At 39.3% G+C, this 25,676-nt stretch overlaps 1 protein-coding gene and 1 non-coding gene across 5 annotated transcripts in view; one reads left to right on the top strand and one right to left on the bottom strand.

The window, feature by feature from the left end:
- PATJ (PATJ crumbs cell polarity complex component) overlaps window positions 1–25,676 on the bottom strand; it is a 345,818-nt gene that overhangs the window by 47,921 nt on the left and 272,221 nt on the right. For all 4 annotated transcript variants that reach the window (XM_075998871.1, XM_075998878.1, XM_075998885.1 and 1 more), the window contains 3 exons: window positions 25,135–25,209; window positions 20,273–20,390; window positions 16,316–16,449 (listed from right to left, as the gene is read on the bottom strand). In XM_075998871.1, coding sequence (XP_075854986.1) covers window positions 16,316–16,449; window positions 20,273–20,390; window positions 25,135–25,209 — 327 coding nt within the window. The remainder of the gene's footprint in view (window positions 1–16,315; window positions 16,450–20,272; window positions 20,391–25,134; window positions 25,210–25,676) is intronic.
- LOC142869856 (small nucleolar RNA SNORA21) lies at window positions 22,876–23,010 on the top strand. Its single transcript, XR_012918407.1, has one exon. It is a non-coding gene; the product is annotated as a small nucleolar RNA SNORA21 (small nucleolar RNA).

Below are 25,676 nucleotides of genomic sequence, written 5' to 3'. Positions count from 1 at the left end.
GGCCGCATTTCTTAGTCTGTGGCCTTATGTTCTATGAAGATGTGGTTCTGGGCAGTTGCATCAACAGGGGGTGCTAGAGGTGAGAGGTAGGGACCAAGAGCTAAATCAGAAATGTGGGCTAGTGAAGAGAAAAATGGATTTATTTTTGAAAACGTGTGCACTTCACAGAGTAGGACAGAACAGTCAAAAAGATATTGGGCTGAGACATTTTAGGCATCTACTTTGTGAGTAGATGAAATAATGGGTCATTAATAAAAGACTGACTTTTGTTTTTTTCAATAAAAAGTTTGGAGTTGATCAGGCATGTGATTCTTTTCTCCTCGTTGGATATCCTCCTAAATGTTTCTGCTTTTGAGCTATTCAAGCAACACCAGCTCTGAGTGCCTTCTCCCCCACCAGCCTCCCTCCCTATCTCTGCATGTGTAAATAGCATTCCTCCACCCAAGAATGCCTCAGTGACTCCAGTCTACCAATACCAACGATTTCGAAGGCTCATCTCTTCCAGAGCAGTCTATTAATCAAGCACCCTGCAGGTGGGTGGGTGGCTGGCTCTCTCAGGGGAGGCTGTAGAGGCAAATGGTTTTGAGCTAGGGCATCTGGAGTCAGACCTCTGTCCAAATCTTGGCTCTGATACTGCTGGCTGTGGGAAGACTATTAATCTCTCCGGGCCTCCGCTTTTCAGATGGTTTTAACAACATCATCTCCCGATAAGGCTTTCTGTACAGTGCCAGCAGGCAGTAAGGGAGTGATAAATGATGTTTTTAATAACACGTCTGTTCTCATTTAACATCTATGTGCTATAGATGCTATACACTTTCCATTTGTGTCATTTAATCCTTGTAACAACTAAGCAAGTTCAGTGTTATTTGTCTCGTTTACAGTTGAGGAGATGGAAGCTCATCAGGGTTCAGACTTGACCAGGTCTCTGCAGCTTCTAATTAGCAGATGAGATTCCAGCCAGGGACTGCTGAACACCAAAGCCTGTGCTCCCACCACGAGAGCAAGCTTCTCATCCCTTTTGAATATTTTGTTTTGCACTCATACAAAAGCTAACTTGGGGTTTTCCATATGGCATCAATTCTGTTGAAATATTGTCACCTCAACTCCTCAGCAGAAACCCTGAGGGCAAGGGTTGATCATTTTATAGAGTGAACAAAAAGGCAACTTGTGGAAGCAGAAATCGAAGCCTTTGACTTAACGAGGTGAGGTGATGATCTACGGCTCTCACCAGCTAGTGCCATGCGTGACCAGGGCTCTGCAGCACATAAAGCGTGATGCGTGGGCCCCTCCCGCCCCAGCACAGAGCCCCTCTCTTAACTCTATTCGTTACTCGTGTCTTTTCTCCCTTCCTTTTAGCTTTTCAGTTCTGTTTCTGTGCACCTACATTATTGTGTTGTTTTTTTTTTTCCTACAGGAGAGGGTATGAAACATTATAATAGATGCAAGTGATGAATTATTGATGTTCAAAATAAAAACTTGTTCAGCCCAAGAAAGATTAATTTCTATTAATTAATGGCACAGACCTAAGGATCATTTATAGATGATCAAGACTGACATAGAGTCAAAAACTAATTTCTTCCTGGTAGTTGTGTGATTTTCACAGGGACAACAGACATTTAAGTAAGATGACCTGTTTCCTTACTGCCTGAAACAAGACCAATGAGTTTCTTGAGGATGTGTCTTTTTTTTTTTTTTTTTTTTAGAGACAGGGTCTAGCTCTGTCACCCAGGTTGGAGTGCAGTTACACAATTATAGTTCACTGTAGCCTTGAACTCCTGGGCTCAATTGATTGCAGGAGTATGCCACCATGCCTGGCTAATTTTTCAAAAATTTTTTTTGTAGAGACAGGGTCTCTCCATGTAGCCCAGTCTGGACTTGAACTCCTGGCCTCAAGCAATCCTCTTGCCTCAGCCTCCCAAAGTGCTGGGATTATAAGCGTGAGCCCTTGTACCCAGCTACACTCTTTAAATCACTCACTTGACTTGCTAACTCTAGAGCTAGCAAAAAACTGAATCAGTGAGTGGAGAATCTTTCAAAGTGTCTTTTTTCTTCCTCAGAAGGGCCAGGCAAGATTTCAGCAAAGTGGGAAGAGTCTTCTGCTTAAAAACTTCTTCCTCACCAGTCTGTGTCTGAAATGCCTTTAACTGAGGAAAACCCTCTTTATTGCACAGGTAGAGACAACAATAATAATAAAGAAAGACAACTAGGAAGAAGTAGCTGGCTAGAAAATCCATTATATTGTTTAAGGAGTTCTGTCTTCATGTCTCCATGCCTAAAAGTATGTAGGTGCTAAACGCAAAATGTCAAAGACCAAAAAGTCTCTCTATAGCTCCAGTCTCGCAACCACCTAACTTCCCTATCTAGAAACAAACAGTATTAAGTTTCCTGTATATTTTTACAGAGATATTCCATACACCTATATTGGAAGCATGAAGGACTCCAAGTATTTGAAGATTACACCCACTTTATCTGCTACCTTTTTTGTTTCATAAAATTCCACTTGAGCCATCGACGTGCCACCTCTTCTATGAAAACTTCTCTCTCTCCCCTGGTAAAGCTGATTATTCCTTCTTACGGGTCACCACTACAACTCCTAGTATTATTGAACTTATCACAGTATCACCATTGCTTGTTCATGGATCTATGTCCCATACCATTTCCCATTCTTGATGGAACCTTTCAGGACAGGGGCTGCTTCCAACTCATCTTTGTATTCATTAAATGGTGTTTATTAAATGATCATCAAGAAATTATCTGGAGTTAGAAAATGGGATCAAAATGACTCAGAAAGAGGAGGCTGGAAGGGTTGGTATGTTGTAATCTTACCCCAATTCAACCAAGTGCTGGGGTTCGAATGTCCCCTCCAAAGCTCAAGTTGAAATTTAATTGCCATTGTGATGGTGTTAAGAGGTAAGACCTTTAAAAAGTGATTAGGTCATGAGGGCTCTGCCCTCATTAATGGATTAATGCAATTATCTTGGGAGAGGGATCCTGATACAAGGAAGAAGTCTGGCTCTGTTCCCTCTCGATCTCATGTGCTCACTTGCCCTTAAGCTTAAGCTTTCTGCCGTGGGATGATGCAGCATGAAGGCCCTTGCCAGATGCTGGTCCCACGCTCTTGGACTTCACAGCCTCCAGAATTGTGAGCTAAATACATTTCATTTTTTTTACAAATCACCCAGTCTCAGATATTCTGTTATAGCAGCAGAAAATGGACTAAGACATCAAGTTTCTTAGGATAAATTTTTAGTGACACACATCCAAAATACCTACCACAAGTGGATGTTAAATCCATCTGAATTTCCAGAGAATTTACTTTAGCTCAGAGAGCAACTTAGAGGAACCAAGTAAAAGGAACTTACTTGTCACTGAGTCCTACAAAAATCTCAGATCCCTTCAAGGGGATTTAAACTCTGAATTGCTGGAAAAGAATTTCACAACATGCAATACTATATCCTCAGACAGAGTCAAAGTCATCAGGCACTTTGGCCCATCAATCACCATTTTCTTTATTGTTCAGGCTGCCAACAAGTAGATAAAGTAACTCATAAACACACCAATCATTCAGCAGAAGGCAATTTTATTGTCACAATAGACCCATAACACTTAAAGAAGCCATGTGTTAGAAAAATTAACTAAAGTCTCCTGTGGGCTGAAGGATATCAATAAGTAGTACCCTTTTATGGGTGAACTATTTTAGTAAAGTGAAAATTTACATTTCTAGATATTTAGTAGATTGTTTTAACAAGCATGTTGTGATAAAATTTTGACAAATAATTATATGTAGATACTATTATAAAGAATTATGTATATATACCTTAATTATAGTGTTTGCAGGCATGTCTTACTTAATTTTATCACTGTGGAATTAAACCCAATCTTTGCCATACTCATAAAAGTCCCTACCTGTACTCCCCACACAAAAAAAATCCTAACGGACATTTTAACTATAGAAAAGTTTCACATTAAGTTTCACATTTAGGTGGAAAACATATTTACCAGTGACCCAAAAAGGGTATTATGTGTTATTACCCTGCTTTAAGGAAAAAATTCCTTCTAACAAGAAAAACCCATGAGGACCAAAAGAAATATTAAAGATATTATATACAATAAAATGGGCATTTTTTTTCCTTTGAATGAAACTATGGTTTAGATCTGTGGCTTAGAGAAGGATGCTACTTTTCAACCCCATTTAATAGAGTTCTCTCTGGCTATCCCTGTTCTGAAATCATAAAGACAGCCATGTCTTCTACACAGTAGACTACTTTCTCAGCAGGAAAGCTAAACCAATGAGGGGTGATAAAATGGTGGTGGTGGTAAAATCCTCAATCCAGTGCTATGTAGACAAAAACAATATCCAAACCTACACTGAAAAACACATGGGTATGGATTAAGTTACTGATTTGTGATGTCTATTGCAGTTACAGAGTTTAAACAGAAAGTGTTAGGTTAAAACTGTTAAAGTAAATCTCACTTGAGCAAAGTTGATAGGCTTTGAATCATATTTATATAAATGAAAGCATGAATGTCTTAGAACATGATTCTTTTCCATCCCAAATCCTGTGACCAAATTTTTTTAAAAAGCAAAGCTTCCATATCATATTTCAATTAGAATGTGATTTGAAAAAAAAAAAGTGCAGTAGTGTGTGAAAGAAAAGACTCAGGAGTAGGGGGTCAGAGGAGTTAAATTTTCTGATAGTTCTGCAGGTAACCAACAGGCTCACTTTGTTCCTGACCCTTAACGTTAGGAGTAAACTACAGAGTTGAACCACGTGATTTCTAAAGGCATTCCAGCTCTAGAATTCTAGGCCTCTGTGAATCCAAACATTGTGCAAAGTAGAGCAGAAAAAGTCATTGTTTTACACAGGTGTTTGGGCCCTGCCTAGGAATAGGTAAGCCAGAAGAATCCTAACTCCTATAGGCCTAGAGAACAGAAAGATATGGGGGCTGGAGTCAGACTGTGTATGAGTTATCTTTTGCTGCAAAACTTAGTGGCTTTAAGCAACAGTTATTTACTTGTTCCTAATTCTGTGGGTTGGCAATTTGGAATGGGCTCGGCTGAGGAGCTCTTCTGCTTTATGTTGCATCACTAAGGTTCTCATGTGAGTTTGCAGTCAAGTTGGCTGGGGCTGGTTGTGTCCTGGATGGCCTTACTTTCACCTCTGGGGCCTCTCTCCCTCCATGTGGTCTCTCCACATGGTGTCTCATCCTCTAAGAGGGCAGTCCAGGCTTGTTCATAGGGTGGGTGTTTCAGGAGGGCAAGAGCTAAAGCTGAAAGACCTCTTGCAGTAGAAGGCACACAATGCCCCTTTCACCACTATTGATCAAAGCAAATCAATAGGCCAGACTGGATTCAACGAATCTGGAAAAAGCTGCATAAAATGTATGGTCAATTTTAATCCATCACAGACTCCTGAGGACTCCACAAATTCCTGAGGAATTTTCCAGCTTGTAGACAGTGGAAAGCAGCAATGTATGGTGGGATGAATATTGGCTATGGCAGACAAACCTGTGTTCAGATTTTAGCTCTGCCACTTATCATAGCTTTAGGATACTTCCATTAAGTTATTTAAGCTCTTGGAGCCAGTGTTTCTGCCACTATAAAATGGGACTAATAAATCCTACCTTTTAGAGTTTGAGGATGAAACTCTAAGTGTCAGTCAAATAGTAAGTGTGGAATTATTGCTAATGGGGGTTCCTAATATATAGATATCTAAGTTTTAAGGGGCATAAGTCTAGTACATAAAGGGAAGAATACATCTATGTCAGAGTGGTCAAAATTCATGACTATAAGGATGAATGACACTAGTCTTTGTCCATTTTTTTATTTCCAATTTTCCTGTTATTATAGTGATCCCAAAACATAACTGATTGTTTCTTTTCAGGAAAGATTATGCTACCAGGTTATTTTAGGTTATTTTTCTCAAGTACAGATTGCTCATGACTAAGCCCAAGTACTATTTGAATGCCAACAATCTCTACTCATACTATAGGAGTCCTGGTCCCAAACATTTTGATTTTTCTGTTTTAGGTAAATAAAACAGAAAAATTCTTCATTGATCATGGATCCATGATCAATTCTTCATTGATCATGGATTCCTTATTTGTGAATTTGCCTACTCACCAAAACTTATCTGTAACCCCTAAATCAAAGCTGTTAGCACTTTCACCATCATTCTCAGACATGAGCAGAAAGGTGAAACATTTGAGTCCTTTGATTCCCTTGCTCCTAGTTGAGGCTGAACAAGGTGATATTTTGCTTTCAGCTCTCATACTGCAAACAAATACCCTTTTTGTGGTCTATTTAGTGTCACATTTTCACATCTTTGTGCTTTTTGTTTGTGATTTTGCTGCTTAAAACAGCCCCCAAGCATGGTGCTGAAGTGCTGCCTAGTGCTCTTAAGTGAAGGAAGACTATGATGTGCTGTAGAGAGAAAGCACAGATGTTAGATAAGCTTCATTTGGGCATGAGTTATAGTGCTGTTGGCCATGAGTTCAGTGTTAACGAATCAACAATATATATTAAACAAGCTGTTTTTAAACAGAAACACATATAAAACAAGGTTACGTATTGATCAGTTGTTGAAAATGTTGTGACCAGAGGCTCAGAGGAACCTACCTCTGTATTTTCGCTAGAAGCATAGGTTCGGTCTTCACTAACTCAGTGTTTGCCTTGATTTTACAGAACACAACTCCCACATATAATGAGAATCGACCATACCTCCTACTGTTGCTTTTCCCTGGTGATACCTCACTACAACAAAACTGGGAAGCCTAATGTGAAAGCTGATAAAGACAGACGTGCAGACGAATGCTATCCATAATAGAGATGGCAGGATTCATGATGACAGAGCAGCTCTCTAGTGTCCTTGCTACAGTGGGTTGACTAACCCAAGAATGGGAAACTTAAAATGCATTTTTCCTATGCTGTGGCATGTATTGTTATGCTTATATCTCAATGCATTCTGTGGATTTAGATTTTTTGAACCAATTACAAAGGTAAAATGCAAAGATGATTGAAGATAAGTTGCAAAGTTGCCAATCTTCCTTACCTTCAGACCAAGAACTTTTCTCTTTTTTGACGCAAAGAGTATTTGGTATCACCCTCATTGATTCATGAGAAGCAAAAGATTAAGAGGATGCTTAATTTCAGTATCTCATAAGAGAATATAGGACCTGAGGCAGAATATAGTCAAATACTATACTTCCTTTACTCTAAGATGAATTTTCTCACTTTAACAATTTCATAATTTGGATGAGTCTTGCACTTGAATGTACATTTAATATACTGCTTTTCCACCACGGATCATAGTAACAGATTGTTGCTTTAGAAGAAATATAGTATTTGTCAAATTGATGTTGTTTCACCTGCCAACTTCATGGGTTGAACAGATAATTGTTTCTGCTCAGAAAGTCTGAGGAACTATAGCTGTATGTGTGGGAAGTCAGCAAGGGTCAAAGGAACTTATCTAACATACTTGAAATCATAGGCTTTTCCCACCCTTGACAAGATGTGTTTAACCTGAGAAATCAGTTTTTTTAAAATACGGATATTCTTTCATCTCCAGAGGGGGTTATAAAAAAATGGATATTCTACTCTGCTCACTAACAAATTGTAGTCTACTGCACAGATTTTCTGAGAATCTAAGAACATAATCAGACTTTGATTAATCCCTATAAAACAGTTACAAAAAGGAAGAAAGACATAGTCTATATATTCTAATATACACCTACAAAACTCCTCAAGGAGGAAGAAAATGGATCATAATGTTCAGTACCTATTAATTTGAAACACTGAAACATTCTCAGGTAATAAACTATAGAAAACATAAATGAACATTAAATCAGCAATAGTGGTTTTTTTGACATAAAAGGATTAAATGCTCAATTACACTGGAAGAAATAACACCAACCTCTGTGTGTGTGTGTGTGTTTTAATGACTATGCAAGCATCCCAAAACTCAAACTCAGGAATTGCAAACTCTTGCACACTATTCACAGGTAACTAATACATGAAATAAAAATCACAGCAATAAAACAGCTAGCATAAGAATTGCTGTGAATATATGAAAATGTTTTGCATTTCAAGACTATAAAAAGCTTTCTTTTTAATCTCAAAAAAGGAACTGTTTTACATTTATTTAAAATGGAGTTCCCTTGAGAAGTCTGATTTAACAAAAAGTTGATACTTATCAATATGAATATAATTTTTCATACTGAAATATAGATTTATTTTAAGGAAATGGTATAACATTTGCATTACATTTTATATGTCCCTATAGTTCCATTTGGTTCTTATTTGTTTAAATTTTACTCAGCTTGCATAATATTTTTGCTTATAGTCATATTCTTTTAGACCAGAAATGTCCAAATCTGGAAATTCAGAGGTATATTCGTTAACATTCTTTCAGTGTGATTCACAGACTTTTTGCAAACTCTGCTTTGATTTTAAAATAAAACTAAGGTAATAAGATGTTTTGTGTAAAAATATATGACTTAAGCAATAACGATAAAAGGAGTTTGGCTTTGGGGGATCACACGCCAAAGCAAACCACACTCCTCATGAAACTGACTGTACAAAGTTCATGTGTAGGGGAACACCAAAATAAAACACTTAATCAAATGTAAAATAGCTTTCTCTTCTGCTTACTTAAAAAATATCCAGTGGTTTAAATTGCGTCGGTCCTACGTTTAAATTGTCAAAAGCAGTAATGAGTAGATGATAGCATGCAACATGATGAGGGGTTAAATGAAGTCACTTCAGAACTTGACACATGGTTATAGCTAAAGGATATGTATTCTTCGCTTCAATTTCTAGATGGATGAACTTTGCTCCATGGTATCCAAATGGGAGAGTACTTCTTCCTTGATACTTCCTGCAATATACCCGCCCTACAGAACTTCTGAATTTTTTTTTTTTCCCCCTTTTTTCAAGACAGAGTCTCTTTCTGCTGCTTGGGCTAGAGTACAGTGGTGTCATCATAGATCACTGCAGCCTCTAATTCCTGGGCTCAAGTGATCCTCCTGCCTCAGCCTCCCGAGTAGCTGGGACTACAGGCGTGCACCACACCTGGCTAATCTGAATTAAATTGGTACTAAATTAAGTGGTGAAAAAAACACAGATTTGAAACTTGGAGAGAAACAATAAGACTCTAACTCTGACATTCCCAGGCCTTTTTATTACTAAGAATGTCTAAATTTTGCCTCCAGGCCCAGAAGAACAGTGCAAGTATGGGAACTAGGGATTATATTTATAAACTTTTCTTTCCAAAAGTGATAACAATCACTAGTTTCTATAAAAGCAAACAAAACCAAAACCAATACTTAGGCCTTATTCCTTAGTTAAAAAAAGTAACACTTTGAAGTCCTAAGAAATTTGTGAGATGGGAATTCACTGAGAGGGAGAGAGAGGGTATGCCCGTGAGAGAAAGCTAGATTTTTCTTATACTATCAGCTTGAAAAAGAAAATTTACATGTAAATATTCCTCTTTGATTAAAAACAAAGCTTAATAACAACTTTGTCCTTAGAGAGTATCTGCTTGGACTTTGCCAAAATATCTCTTGAGATGGGGGTGCTCACTATCCCCCAGTAGTTCATCCCACTTGTGGCCAGCCAATGTTTAGAGAGCACTTTGTTATAAAAATGGGAGATCCATTTTTCACTGAGACCCTTGGGAGTACCTGAATCATGCTTATCCTTCATCTACAAGAAAGTTAACCTTTGATGTTTGCAGAAAGTCATCACTGTCCTTTCTTATCCTCCCTTTTCCAGTCTGGTCAATTCTTTCTCGAATGATGTGGCTTCAATATTTTTTTCTTTTTTTTCCTAGGTTATGAGTTCACAAGTATCAATATTATTCTTATCAACCACATATCCATGCCCAGAAATAAATAGGATACTCCAGCTACAGTTAACAGTGATTGGAGAAGTGCTCCAGACAGACAAAATAGCATGGGGGAAAGCAGCCCATTGGGTGGGAACAAGACTCATTAGAGGAGGTAAAGGAGGCCACATGGTTGGAATTCAGAAAGGTGCAATGAGGACCGAGAGGAGTTGCATTTTTAAGTGTGCAAGGTACTAATATGGGGATATTAAAGATATAAAATAAAATGGAGCTCAGGGTTTGGTGGGTGAGATAGATGATTACCTTTTGCCAAAGAAAGGAGAAGATCTCCCTTTTACAGAAGATGCAGAGCAGTAGCATCAGAAAAAAAGGCCAAATAGGGTGGCTTTGGAGACACATTGTCTGTTTAAGCCCCAACTGGAGCAACTGCTACTATTATGTCCTTGGAGAAGTTAGCTAACTTATCTATGTCTCCATTTCTTCATCTGTAAATGGGAATAACACTATTGCCTCTCCTACAGGGTTGTTGTGAGAATTAAATGAGATGGTACATTTTAATTACATATTAAGAACAGCATGCCAATCACTTTTTAAAAGTTTGATGCTGAAAGACAAATATCCAGTTGTCTAGGAACAAAGTCATATTTCAGCGTGCAGGTAATAAATATACCAGAGACACGCAGATGAAGAAAGTTAAGAATCTCCTTTAACACAAATGCTTATTACTAATGAACAGTAGCTGAAATCAATAGAGACAGGCACCTGGCAAAGTTCTTTATATTCATTATCTTAATTACTACACACAACAATTTTAAGAGACAGATTTTTGTCATCACCACAGTTGTACAAATGATGAAGCAGATTTAACTCGAAAGGTGAAGTTACTTGTCCAGCATACCAGAGTTAAAGAGCTGGGATTCCAAAGCCAAAGAATCAGCATCATTCCTCTGCTACGCTGCCTTTTAGGTTAGAAAGAACTCACTGTCTAGTCTGGGAGCCTCTGGCAATGGTAGAAAAACGCATAGAGGGACCTGGAGACTCTCATTCTTTCTTCATTTCATTTTTGTTCACCCCCCAAAACAGTTCAAGTCTGCCAATACGCCAAGATAAAAGATTTCTTAAGTTTTTCTTTTTCTTCTCTATAATTCCAAAGGCTGATAACAAAATAACCCCAATGCATGAGTCTGGAGAGCTGTATTTTACTTCTTCTGAGGACACTGGCAGTAAAACTGATCAGTAAGCAAAAATGTCTGAGAAGGAGATGTTGGGGGATTCAGGGAGTAGCAGTTTAAGGAACAGGAGGCAAGCCTCAGAAGAGGAAAGAGCCTTTGGTCTTTCATTTGGCAGATTAGGTGGCATCCTCTGAGCTCCAGGATTTCATGCCAATTAACACCCCAACTGGGAGGAGGAGGGAGCAGGTAAGCATGAGCTAGAGAGCACAGGAGGGAGGATGAAAGAGCAGAACGACAGAAGGAAATAAAAAATACAAATTAAAGTACCGCCTCTGCTATCCAATATGCCTTATCTGGCTTCCTGCCTTATAAGAAACATATAACAAATAGCTTATATTAATTAAATCTAGAAAGTGCTTCTTTCTACTTTCCAGAGGAAGTCCCTCTTTTAAACAGTCCCAATTATAGTCCTTCATTGGTTGATCCCCTATATTAGACCATAAACATTAAAGTCAGTAGGATGAACTTGAGCAAATGTGTGAGCTCTTTGAGGACACGGTTATCTCGCTCAATTTTGTATCCTTAGCACTAAGCACAGGGCAGCCTTTGAGCAAACATGTGCAACCTATCACAGCAGAGCCTCATTCCCCACAGGCAGACCTGGGAGCAACATCACAGGATTACAGCAGCGGAGGCAGAAGTCTGTGACTACGGATTGGGTCCAGGTGTGCTTGTAAACCTTCCCAAGAGGCTCGCCCTCATCATTATCTTGGCATTTTTAAAAGGTCGGTTTAAATGACCGGCTGCAAATACAATGGGATGCTAAGTCAGATCTTCCTCTGTGATCTCAGAAACCATCTGTCTTGGCTGGAGAGAAACTATTTATAGCAGAAAGGACTGATGTGGTGTCAAGACCAGGTCCCAGAGGCTTAAATCCTCTGAAGACAGCAAAAATATCTGTTGGACATACAACAAAGAAGAGACAAAAATCCTAATTGGGAGCGTTGGAGCAGAGGCTTAAGGAGGGTCACCGGGACTCAGAACGCACTCTTTTCCTACGCCAGAGCTGAAGTAAGGATGCACCACTTAGCCAAACGTACAAAGGTGCTTTTGAGAGTGCGTCCCGACATTTCCCACCGTTTCCTTTCATATGCTGTCATCTCAGTCTGCTGCCTTCCTGCTGGCTGGATGCAATCCCAAGACTTGGTTGGATAATGTGACTTAGAGTGCCAATTAGGCTGCATGTTCCTCGTCCAAATTTGGAGGGGAGGGAAAAAACGGCAAAATGAAAGATCCTCATTGTGGTAAACAATAGCGTTATTTGTCAAAGCGCTTTCCATCCCCCTGCTGTTCAGCCTCACTAAAACCACAGACAGGCCTATAGATTTCTCATGAGTCTAACTCATGGCTTTTGATGAGGTACCTGAGGTTAGGAAATAAAAGCCGTGTCCCATCTCTCATTTTTAAGTGGTGCTTATACTTCCAAGGACAATGGGATTTACAGCCTCAAAAGGCAGAACAATATATTATGGACCTCAAGATGCTCTTAAAGAATTTTTTTTTTTTTTTTTTTTTGGCTGCCTCGTGGTGGCACGAGACGCAGAGCACAGTGTTTAGCAAACAGTCTCACATCCGGGTTGCAGGAAGTGAGGGAGCTTAATGGAAGCCCTCAAGAGCAGCACAAATGAATGCAATATGAAAGCCCCGGGGCAGCACGGGCACACCTTGTGCAGGTATTCTAACCAACCCACACAAAGCAAACTCCTGTTAACAAAAGCAAAAGCAAAACCACAACTCATACAGCTAGGCCAGACACGCTGATTAGATGTTTCTGATTTCCTACGGGAAATCTAGTTCTGCCTTATTTTAAGCAACACAGAGAGACCTACAGTTACAAAAAATAAATCAGAGGGTTACTTTTGCTTTATGAAGGAATTCACTAAAGAATTTCCTTAAAATGTAATTTCCCAGGTTCATTTCAAATATAGCTTTATTTATACAAATTCGATTTATTTAATATTTAGGAACACCTCTTTGGGAAAACGAGGAAACAGGCCCTTGGAAGGGAGACATTACCCAATGTTCAGGATCAACCAGAAGTTTTTGAATACTATCCCAGTGGCTTTAGTTTGACGATGTTATTTATTGATGTTTTCTGAGACAGAGTCTTTCTCTGTCACTTAGGCTGGAGTGCAGTGGTGCTAATGTAACTCACTGCAACTTGACTCCCGGGTTCAAGCAATCTTCCTGCCTCAGCCTCCTGAGTAGCTGGGAGTACAGCTGTGTGCCACCATATTGGCCAATTTTAAAAATTATTTTTTGTAGAGATGGAGTCTTGCTATGTTGCCCAGGCTGGCCTCAAACTCCTACCTTCAAGCTATCCTTCCTGCCTCAGCTTCCCAAAGTGCTGGGATTACAGGTGTGAGTCGCTGTACCAGCCCAACATTTTTATACATAAATAAAAATTTCTACTGTTTATAAGATCTCTGATCTTCACCACAACCCAATCAGTCGGGATTATTAAGCTCATTTTGCACATGTAGAAAATGAGGCTCGGAAAAGGTACATGTCATGTGCCATTCCCCACTATGTGCGAGGTACCAGTCTAAGCCTCATGCTAAGGTCATCTCTTTGACCCTCCATGTAACTCCAGAGGGTATAACTGTCTCTGTGAACAGACCAGGAAATAGACTCGGAGAGGCTAAGAAATCTCTCAGAGGGTAGAGAAGAAATATGGCTGAGAGCTAGTAGTGAGGAATGGTCGAACATCAGCTCTGAGTTTAGCTGAGGACAGATCACGGAAGCCAGAGAAGCCAGGGAAGACTTCATGGGGACAGGCAGCTTGAAGAAGGTCCAGAAGTCTGATGACAGCAGGAAAAGAAGGGCAGGAAGAGGGCAATTTGAGAGGAGGAAGGGAAGCAGAGCCTGAGAGGCTGGAGTGCATCTGCAGGTTTGGGGGAACAGTGGTCTGGTCTGGTCTTATGCTGATGGTATATGACCTCCCACGTATAGTAGCAGCTATCTAGATGGCTGGCAGGCTCGCCAACCTGTTTATTTGAACTGCTAAAAGGCCAGATGACCTTTAATTGGAAGGCATTATTAAAAACACAGGTCAGGCATGGTGGCTCACACCTGTAATCCTAGCATTTTGGGAGGCTGAGGCAGGAAGATTGCTTGAGCCCCGGAATTTGAGACTAGCCTGGGCAACAACAAGATCTCGTCTCTACAAAAAAATAAAAAAAAACTAGCCGTGGTGCATGCCTATAGTCTCACCTACTTGGGAGGCTGAGGTAGGAGGATGGCTTAAGCCCAGGAGTTGGAGGCTGCAGAAAGCTACAATGTCACTGCACTCTAGCCTGGGAGACAGAGCGAGACCCTGTCTCAAAAAATAAAACAAAACAAAAACCAACCTCCCGCGCCTCAAAATTAATTAAAAATATAGCCTAGGCCAAATTACTTGAAGGAAAATCTGTAAGAAGAGTCTGCCTCTTTCCCCATTGACAAAAGCTGAACAAAGAGTATTCCAAGCCAGAGACGAGAAATATAAAAAAGTCTGGGGCCTCAAGGAGGCAAAGACCCATCAAAAGGGGCTGGGAGCTAAACCTGGCTGCTGAGCCTGGTCAACTCCAGGTTTTCCCAGTTGCAACCAAGCTGATAAAAACATCACTGCGTGTGCAGGAAGCCACACACCATAGCTTCTGCCTGCACAGTCAAAGGGAGAATTCAGGACATAAATTATCCTGAACTCCAGAGAAAAGTTTTAACAATACTTTCATCAAGCCAAAGGAGATAAATTCATTTAGTAAATAAACACCACGTTCAGGTTCAAGTGAGGTGGTTCACTAGTAGGATCGAGCAGGACTGTCTAGGTTGGGCTGAATTGAAGGAGAGAGAAGCACCATGACCAGCAAACATGTAAAAGGCATCATTACCCAGGTTTCTGTAGCATAACTTGTATATTGTTCTTGAGTTACCTAGTGTTTTAGGGGACTAATATTTATTACAGAAAAGTAAAGTAGGATCTCCCAACCCCCCAACAGTACTAACACAAAAACATTATAATCCTACCAAAAATGGAAAAAAATACTCTTATGGATATGTTTTATCTTTAAATTTGGCATATACAATTTATTCCTTACTCAACAAAATGGGCAAAAGAACTACCAAAATATTCATTTAAAAACATTAATAAGAGTGACTGTCTTTGAGGAGAGGCCCTGGTGTTTTTGGGGAGAGTGGTGGAGGGCAGGGCTAGGACAAAAGGGTAGGAGGGAGATTTTTCACTTTTTTTCCTTTTGTGTCAATTTAACTTTTGTATAATATACAGGTGTTACCTATTAAAAAATATAGGCCGGGCGCTGTGGCTCACGCCTGTAATCCTAGCTCTTGGGAGGCTGAGGCGGGAGGATTGCTCAAGGTCAGGAGTTCAATACCAGCCTGAGCAAGAGCGAGACCCCGTCTCTACTATAAATAGAAAGAAATTAATTGGCCAACTGATATATATATAAAAAATTAGCCGGGCATGGTGGCGCATGCCTGTAGTCCCAGCTACTCGGGAGGTTGAGGCAGGAGGATCGCTTGAGCCCAGGAGTTTGAGGTTGCTGTGAGCCAGGCTGACGCCACGGCACTCACTCTAGCCTGGACAACAAAGTGAGACTCTGTCTAAAAAAAAAAAAAAAAAAAAAAATATATATATATATATATATATATATATATATGCATTGGTTAATCAAAACCCAGGAAATACTTTACATTTTAACAGCTCTATTGATTAATGACAAAAAGTACTGAATAATCAAAAATCAATCATCCCAGGAAAAACTAACATTATAGACTGATTAAAAAATTATGAGGACATGAACATGATCAGAATAAAATAAACCCTAAATTGTTGGGCTGGAATAATTGCTGTATATTTGACAATTGATGTATGTTTTTTATCTAGCATTCCATTAAGTAAAAATGATGATGATGATAAGAATAACAATAGTTCTGACTTATAGAACAGTCACTTAATGCCAGACATTATCTTAAATCCTGTTCTAATATTTCTAAATGCTATGATGTTGTTGGTATAATAAGCATTTATAAAAATACTCAATATCCTAGATGGAGAAAATCCTGGTGAAAATGAAACACTGAGAAAAACTTGAAAGCTAGCTAGAATAAAGGTGCACATCTATGTATAATTATGTTTTTTTCCTATACTGTGAGAAAGCCAAGAAATGAAACAGGGCCATTGTGAGGCTCAACAACTAATTCTGTGACAGTGGATATATTTCATGTCTAGAAACTTACCAAGGGTGTGTCTTTTCCTCCCACAATGCTGAGACCAAGCCCTGAACGTCCCTTGGATATTTCTATAATCATTTCCTGGCCAGGGACAATGGGACATGTTGCAGGGTCCACTGACAGAGGAGCCTGGAAAGCACCTGGAAAAGGAATGAACACAGAATGACAGGCAAGTAGGAGACGCAGCTCAGCTTGCACCCTCCCTGACTCTCGGAGTGGGGGCTTGCATGTGTTTATCATTTCACTCTTTTCCTGCAAAGCACCATGAAGGAAAAAGCTGGGTCACTGCTGCCCATTCACCCAGGGATGAAACATGACATTCCTACAACCCTTTTGAGATCAAAACAGTAAGTTCCCCCACCCCTCAACCCATCAATTTTTGTTATACTTGGAAATTTTTAAATCTTAAAGTACATCATGAAAACCTATATGGAAAAACTTAAGATGATTAAATGATTAGGTACATAAGGACTATGTTATAATGAGAATAAAGGCTGGTATGACAGGAGACTTTGACTTACAGAATATTAATTAAGAAACAGTGATTAAATACTTTTAATTAGAGCATATCAGAGGAATTAAGATGTATAAAGGATTTAATCAATAAAGTATGATATACTTGAAAATAGCGATTACCTAAAATTTATCCCTAAATATATTATGTATACAGTAAAAAAAACCATAACACTCAAAAATTATTTGCTGGGCCCATAAGGGAAAAGGTTTATAAGAGTTATTGCTATTTTATAAAGGTTTATTTCTTAAATAATTGTTTTAGACTCAGTTTTTCCAAAAATTGAGAGAAAAAAATTGTTTTAAAACTTTTTTGTAGACAGAGTTTTGCTTGTTGCTCAGGCTAGTCTCAAACTCCTGGCATCAAGCGATCCTCTTGCCTTGGCCTCCCAAAGTGCTGGGATTACTGGTGTGGGTGACCACACCTGGCTAGAAAAAAATGTTTATAGTCTAACAAAAGATGTTTAAGAACACCTTTTTATGCATCATAAATTCTAAATACGTGCATTTTCCAAATAACTGAACTTAACCCTTTAAAAAAATCAAGCCATTCAAAATGTTAAATAATTTCAAGATACTCTCATAAAATAACAGTCTCCAGAGAATGTTTTGATAACTAAGTTTGATTGTCATGAGTATTGATTCTCATTCAGAAAAGGGCGGATGATCAATGGCCCCATCTGCTGGTCAGCTGTGGCTAATGCACAGAAGCCACTACAAAATCCACAATGTTCTTTAGACCTATGTAAAAGCAGGGATTGAGGGCCAAGGATGGTTTTTACAGTTTCAAAAGGTTGAAAAAAAAAATCAAAATAATAATAATATTTCAAGACGTGAAAAGTATAGGAAGTCTAAGTTTCAGTGTCCATAAATAAAACTGTATTGGAACACAGACTCACTGATTCATTTACACCTAGTCCACGGCTCTCTGGCTGCTGGCAGGATACAATGGCAAGGCTGAGTAACTGTGACACACTGTGTGGCTCACAAGCCTAAAATATTTACTATCCAGTTCTTAGAGAAAATGTTTGCCAATCTCTGGTATGAAACAAAAAAATTCATAGGTAAGCCTGTGCGGGGTTTTGCTCTAAGCAATAATCACAGTCTTTGCGACAAAAGGGTTTTGGAGTGGCGCAGAGGTGGATTTGAATTCCCAGGAAGGAAATTAATAGATGAAACTGGGGCTCACTTCTCATGCCTGTAACCACTACCTAATAGGCTGCTAGAAGAATTAACTGAACAGTGTGTGTGAGGTGCCCAGCCCAGAGTCTGGCATATTACGGGCATATATTTGCTGTTTTTGTCCACATGGAATTTATTAATCTAATGGCCTTCTGGTTAAGAGCAAAAAATTTAGTGACAAAACCTCAGTAACAATAAAAAGTGCCATATTAGAAGTAGAATATTAAATTGTAAACCTAATTGGTCTCTAGATCTTTTTGTAGCATATGTGTTTCATAGTATATTTCCTATTAATTTACAATAAAAATGATGTACAATAGTGGCACGATTTCATGGATGCTTTTTTTTTTCTTTGAGAAAGAGTCTTGCTTTGTTGCCCAGGCTAGAGTGAGTACCGTGGCGTCAGCCTAGCTCACAGCAACGTCAATCTCTTGGGCTCCAGGGATTCTCCTACCTCAGCCTCCCAGGTAGCTGGGACTACAGGCATGTGCCACCATGCCCGGCTAATTTTTTCTATATATATTAGTTGGCCAATTAATTTCTTTCTATTTTTAGTAGAGATGGGGTCTCGCTCTTGCTCAGGCTGGTTTTGAACTCCTGACCTGGAGCAATCCGCTCCCCTCGGCCTCCCAGGGTGCTAGGATTATAGGCGTGAGCCACCATGCCCAGCCTCATGGAGCTTTTAAAATGACTAGTATAGTCTCCTGAGTGAGGAGAGAGAACAAATAGCAAGAGATACTGGAGATTGCTTTTCTTTCCTCCTCCACTGGCCTCACGCTAGCTAGTCCTGAGTCAGTCTTTGTATTTATTTCTCTCTCACAGAATCCAGCTCAAAGCCTGGCTCATACCAAACTCTCAAAAAACGCTCGGTAAGTGGATGAGTAAATGAATAAAATTTCCACAGATTATAGGATTATGAATTTTTGCTATATAGGTATAAATATATGATACATAGTACCAAAGCTCCATTGGTCTACATCCATGTTCAGCAAACTTTCTTGGTAAAAGGCCACATGGCCACTTGGTATTTTGGGGATTATGGGTCAGTTTCTGGTGTAACTATTAGTACCATTATAGTCTAAAAGAAGCCATAGACAATAGGTAAACAAATGAATGTCTTAATAAAACTTTATTTACGGACACAAATTCAAATTTCATATAATTTTCATGAAATAGACTTTTGATTTTTTTTCAATCTTTAAAAATGTGAAAACCATTTTTAGCTCATAGACTATACAAAAACAGTTGGTGGGCCAGAATTAACCCATGGTCCATAGTTTGTTGATCATGTTCATCAAATTTTTTTGTACAAATCAGTGCTTTAAAATAATACCTGCTTGTTAAACATATTATGAGTTAATATTTATGAAAAAATATATGAGACAAATACCACAAAGGTTTCAAGACTGCTAAATTAATATAGGGTTATGTTTTGCCATTGGTGAGCATGGTGTTGTTTTTTTTTTTTATTTCAGCATATTATGGGAGTACAAATTTTAAGATTGCATGGTGTTTTAAAGAGTCAATTTTTTACTGATTTATATTGCATAAAAGCAAAGTGGAAACACCCATTATTCATTTTGGAATTCTATTTTCAACCCCCTGTCAGCATAATTCAAGCCAGCAATTTAATGAGAGAACATGAATACCAATTTCTTTAAACACTGAAAATTAACAGTCTTCAAATAGCTTATATCAGCATATGCAGGGCTAAAAATTGGGTTCAATATGACTTTTTATGAGATGTTACTCATGACCTAAATATAATCTTTTGGAGAGATTAGAGAAGAATAATCTGTAAGCCTCAGATTCAAATAGCATTTACTCAGGGGCTTTTCTGTTCTAGCACTTTCATATTCAATAATCAGCAGGCCATGGCAATGGTCAAGAGCAGGGGTCCTCAAACTATGGCCCGCAGGCCTCATGCAACCCACAGAGGACATTTATCCAGCTGGCCGGGTGTTTTTGCTACCCGCTGCCTGTCCTGCTTAGCAGCCAACTCGTCCTGGGCCCACACTGCGCATGTGTGGAATGTGCGCCGCACTCTCCAACGGCCCTCCAACGGTCTGAGGGACAGTGAAGAACTGGCTCCCTGTTTAAAAAGTTTGAGGACCCCTGATCAAGAGGAAGACAATGGTGTAGGAAGTGAAGTGACCTGTCCAAGCCCCAAAGCTTCTGACTCTTGGCCCAGTTCTCTTTTTAGGACATTATGATCCTTTCCTTCTCTAAGGGTTCATGAGCCAATTCTGCTCAGGGAAAGAATCGTACCGTAGCCTGTGAAGTCTGCATCTGTTGACGGGCACGACGGAGGTGGTGCTAACGGTATCTCTTGCGACCCGAAGGAGACTTTCGTTGAATATTTTTGCTGTTTCATCTGGCTGACAGCCTACAAAAGAGAATAAAATTAGGTAAATGTCAAGGAGGAGAATGGTAACAAAAGAAGACTTTAAGAGTGGTGTATTGTTGCCCAAAGAAGGGTGCACTCTGGTAATTATGTTTTTTGAGACTATAGGGTGGGAGAGGCGGCATGAGGAAGTTAGGATGACTTTTACCTCGTTCCCCTATGATTCCCTATTTAACTTTACATCTAAAAATGCGCTGGGGAAGGATGGGTCAAGGAAGGGAAGAAGGATAAACGCTGAAGATACTCTATCCCTGTGATCTGTATAAGAAGCTGGGGGTAGCAGAACAAAAATGTTTGCAATTTCTACTCATTCTGATGAAGTCAGCATGAAGTTCACTTATCTGTGCTGTGCCCATTGAAAAACAGTCGATGGTGCAGATGTTCTGAGTATACATGGTCCACCTGTTCTGGACACACTCACAATAGTCACAGATGCATTAGGTAGGTAAATTAAGCAACATGAGGAACAGAAAGAGAAAACAAGCATCTACTGAAAGCCTACTAAATGCTAGGTATATCAATTGCATTTAATTTGCACAAAGGAATTGTGCTTTGATACCCAGTGCCTAGAACATAGCAGAGACTCAATGAATGAATGAATGCATGAACAGATGAAGAGCAAGACTGAAGGCATGAGAAACTCAGAGTAGGAAATGAAGTTACAATTCAATGAAGGTACAGGGACCTTTGGTGTGTGGGCTTTGGAAGACTAACTTGTAATTCTGGATTTTTGCTGCCAATACTGCCAATGAATATTAGTATTAAAAAAATTAAGAAAAGCCAAAAGAACACCATGCTTGTTTAATAGGCAGTTAAGAAATATAGATAGTAACCTGACCTGCCTTCTGGATGTGTAGTTAGCCAGGGAACCCATGCCCAGCTGGAAGACTTTGGTGGAGGCAGTGAAGCACCAGGCTGTCCCTGGAGTCTGGAAATAGGACCGAGGTTACTGCTCCAGAACCATAACACCTCAAGATGCTGTCAGTGGAAGTCTGGGCTTCAATACAAGGCATTGTATAGTGTGTAACTACTAAAATAATATCACCCACTATACATTTGTATTGTGCTTTCCAGTGTGCAAGATACGTTTACATCCGTGAATTCATTCAATCATGCGAACAGCCCTGAGAGCTAGACCACATTACTCCCTTTTGAAGACAGACGAAGACACAAATGTCAAGTGGCAAATCTGAAATCACATTGCTAATTAGAGGAAGAGGTAGGACGGAAAGTCAGTAGTTGAAGAATGCTACAAATTTAAAGTGTTTATCAAACAGCTGCTGGGCAATGATTCTATGGATGTTCATTTTTTTCCCTGCAGATTTTCTACCACCATCATTTCATACTGACTGTGTACTTAATTTAAAAGACTTATTCAATTACATGCACACACATATGTATATATATATATTTTTTGTTGTTGTTGTTTGTTTGTTTGAGACAGAGTCTCACTCTGTCAACCTGGGTAGAGTGCAGTAGCATCATCGTAGCTCACAGCAACCTCAAACTCCTGGGCTCAAGGAATCCTCCTGCCTGAGCCTCCTGAGTAGCTGGGACTATAGGCGCCATGCTACCATATCTGGCTAATTTTTCTATTTTTAGTAAAGAAAAATACTTCCTAACCAGAATGCAGATGTGTTGGCAGTAAATGATTTGAGGACAGTAGAGTGATCAAATAAGAATGGTACAGTAATCAGATAAGAGGTACTTGGGCCCATGACGCTGTGGAGACACCATATTATCCCCAAACTGATCATACCCAGACTCATATGTAAAAGAGAAACTTCTGGCAGCAATTGAGCCTGTGTCTTAACTCATACAGTACTTGCATCCAACTTTCATTTTGTAACATCTCAAGAGAGAACATGGATTCCTAACAAAGATGAATGCAAGCTACAGGGTTCTTTTATGAAAAATCATGTGAATTTTAAAATAGGAAAGCCCAAGAGAGAGCAGTCACTAGATTATGACTTCTATAATATTAGAGAATGTTATTGCTTATCTCTATATCCCAGTTCCATGTAGTGTCTGGTACATCATAGGTGACCAACAGATATTGGTAGAATGGAATTCAATTTAAAAATAACGAAACAGGCCGGGCGCGGTGGCTCACGCCTGTAATCCTAGCACTCTGGGAGGCTGAGGCGGGCGGATTGCTCAAGGTCAGGAGTTCAAAACCAGCCTGAGCGAGACCCGGTCTCTACCATAAAAATAGAAAGAAATTAATTGGCCAACTAATATATATATATATATATATATATATAAATATATAAATCAGCCGGGCATGGTGGCTTGTGCCTGTAGTCCCAGCTACTTGGGAGGCTGAGGCAGCAGGATTGCTTGAGCCCAGGAGTTTGAGGTTGCTGTGAGCTAGGCTGATGCCACGGCACTCACTCTAGCCTAGGCAAGAAAGCGAGACTCTGTCTCAAAAAAAAAAAAAAAAAAAAAAAAAAATAACGAAACAGTTCCCCTTTTAAAAGTACTCAGTGGGCCTTTTGCTAATGACTCATTGAGCCGTCAAGAAAGGGCAGATTGAAAGCACCGCTTTTGGGTGAAGTGGCAGCATTTTGTGTTGTTTGCCTCAATCGGTCATGTGACAAGGTAAAAAACAAACAAACAAATAAATAAATAATGAAACAGGCTGGACATGGTGAATCCTGCCTATAATACTAGCACTCTGGGAGGCCAAGGCAGGAGGCTAGCTTGAGGTCAGGAGTTCAAGACCAGCCTGGGCAAGAGCAAGACCCTGTCTTTACTAAAAATAGAAAAAAAAAAATTAGCTGGGCATGGTTGTGCGTGTCTGTAGTCTCAGCTACTTGGGAAGCTGAGGCAGGAGGATTGCTTGAGTCCAGGAGTTTGAGGTCGCTGTGAGCTAGGCTGACACCATGGCACTCTAGCCTGGGCAAAAGAATAAGATTCTGTCTCAAAAAGAAAAAGGAAACAGCTCATAGAAACCAAGTGAATCATCCAAACCTACACGTGTATAGGCAGACCTCTTGGTAGACGTGGTGATGGAAGAAGGTGTGCTCCCGTGACTCACTCACTGGCACAAAACCAAACTACTAAGTATGAAAGCTCATACTTAGTTGCTGTGATATGTTTCTGTGTTAGATTACAAGAGTTGGGACAAACTTTACAGGTCGTTCAACCTAACTAAACCAGTGGTTCTCAACCCTGTTTCATAATAGGAACACCTAGGGAGCTTTTAAAAATTATGGATGCTGGAACCCCTACCCAGACCAAATAAATTGGCAACTAGGGCTGTGGAGCCCAGGCAAGGTATTTTTTTTTTTTTAATTTTTAAATTAAATCTTATTGCTTAACGTTTAAATCATGGATTCTTAACCTAGGGCTTCTAAGAGATCCACAGAGGGATTTGCAGGAGCTATAAAATCTTTGTGGGATATAAAAAGTATTTGTATCAGTGTATCTCTAGGGACAGGGTGTATAGTTCATCAGGTCCTTGTGACAAGAAAACAAAAACTCAAATAAAGACAAGAATTGCTAAGTTTGCTACCACTAATTAACTATGCAACCACAGACAAGTCACTTGACCTCCTCATCTGTAAATTGGTGGCTATGCATTTATACCTTGCAAGGTTTAAATAAATAAACCTGTTACTATTAATTACCTATTAATACTTGTCCTTTTAAAACATATTAATGACCAGCCAGCTTCTGACTGAAAACTTTTAGGGATGGAGAATTCCATTTCCATGAAGAACTTCCAAAATAACAGCTCAAAGGGCTGGGAAGTTCTTTTTATAAAGAGCTAATGCAGCGTCACTGTAAAGGCCGCCCACTGATCTCTGGTCTGTTTCTCTTTCCCCAAAGAGAATGATATTTAAGTATTCAGTCTCAAGTAGGGAAAAGAAAACCAGATAATGTTTAGGATGTGCCCCAGCTCTAGGGTTATGAAATTTTAGAAATGTGCCTTGAGATAGATAGTACTATATAAAGTATTAACACATTAATAGTATTTGCAAATATATTACATAAAGCAAAATCTGGTCTTAAAAATTAATTGCATATAGGTTTTCAGTTGAACCGAATTTGGTTATTTTTAGGGTTCTTTCTACACCTATTTGTTTTTAATTAGCTTTTCAGTATATAGTTTTAAAGAATTTTCAAAGGTATTTTCTTTGGCAATGTTCAGAATATCACATATTTCTTATAAGCTCTAGTAATCTATAGTTCCTTAAACATAAAAATAGTTAATATAGTAATGATGTAAATTTTAGTAGCACAAAAGTATAAATGAGTACACAGAAATAAAGAATAGGACTTAAAAAAGCAAGGAAAAAGCTCAACAGCAACAAAAGTACATAATTTTGATGGATAAAATTTATAGTTTTTTAAGAGAAGTGAAATTCAAAATGTAAGAAACACTAGTTATTTTTATAGAAATTCTATCATTTGAAATTTTTATTTATGACATTGTATAAGACATGATGCTTTCAAATTTAAGTGCCAGGGTGTTCTCAGGCATGTCTTTTAAACACCTGGTTAGGACATTGGTACAAAGAGATGAACACGAGCTATTTCCTCACACCTTGCACATAATCAATGATACGATTGTGAATTGACTTCAGGTTGCAGACACACCATAATCTCCTGTGAAGTAATAAAGGATTTGATCTCACTGCAATCACCTCCTTGTCTTCTGGAGACCTGTTTATAATGCACACCACCCCAACAGAGCAAAATTAGAAGTGCAATTACGTACATTGTCAGGTGGGTGCTCCAGTGATTTCTGCTGATCTGCCACCACACCTTCACCAATCACCTGGGACATGTCCTCCTGAAATTAAAAAAAAAGATTCAACCAGTCAGCAGCATTGCAAGGCACAAGTACACTTTCCAACTTCAGCAGTTAACACCATTTAACTGGGCTTCGGTCTACTACAAATGACCAAAACACCAGGCATAAACATTCCATTCACCCACTGGACTAACTCTCAGCAATGAACACAGGCTTGTCACTGCTAATTGCTTTTCAGCCCTTTTAATTTAGACCTATCAGGTATACTTTGAAGGTCATTTCAGCCGGAGTATTTTCTTCTGTCATATCAGTATCCCCTCATAAATATCCTTTCAGGGCTCAAATTCTGACATTAGAATTTATTCCCCTTAAGAAATTCAATTAGGCCGGGCGCTGTGGCTCACGCCTGTAATCCTAGCTCTTGGGAGGCCGAGGCGGGCGGATTGCTCAAGGTCAGGAGTTCAAAACCAGCCTGAGCAAGAGCGAGACCCCGTCTCTACTATAAA

The sequence above is a fragment of the Microcebus murinus genome, chromosome 2 (genome assembly GCF_040939455.1).
Source record: "Microcebus murinus isolate Inina chromosome 2, M.murinus_Inina_mat1.0, whole genome shotgun sequence".
NCBI lineage: Eukaryota > Metazoa > Chordata > Mammalia > Primates > Cheirogaleidae > Microcebus > Microcebus murinus.
This window is presented reverse-complemented; position numbering and strand designations above follow the sequence as displayed.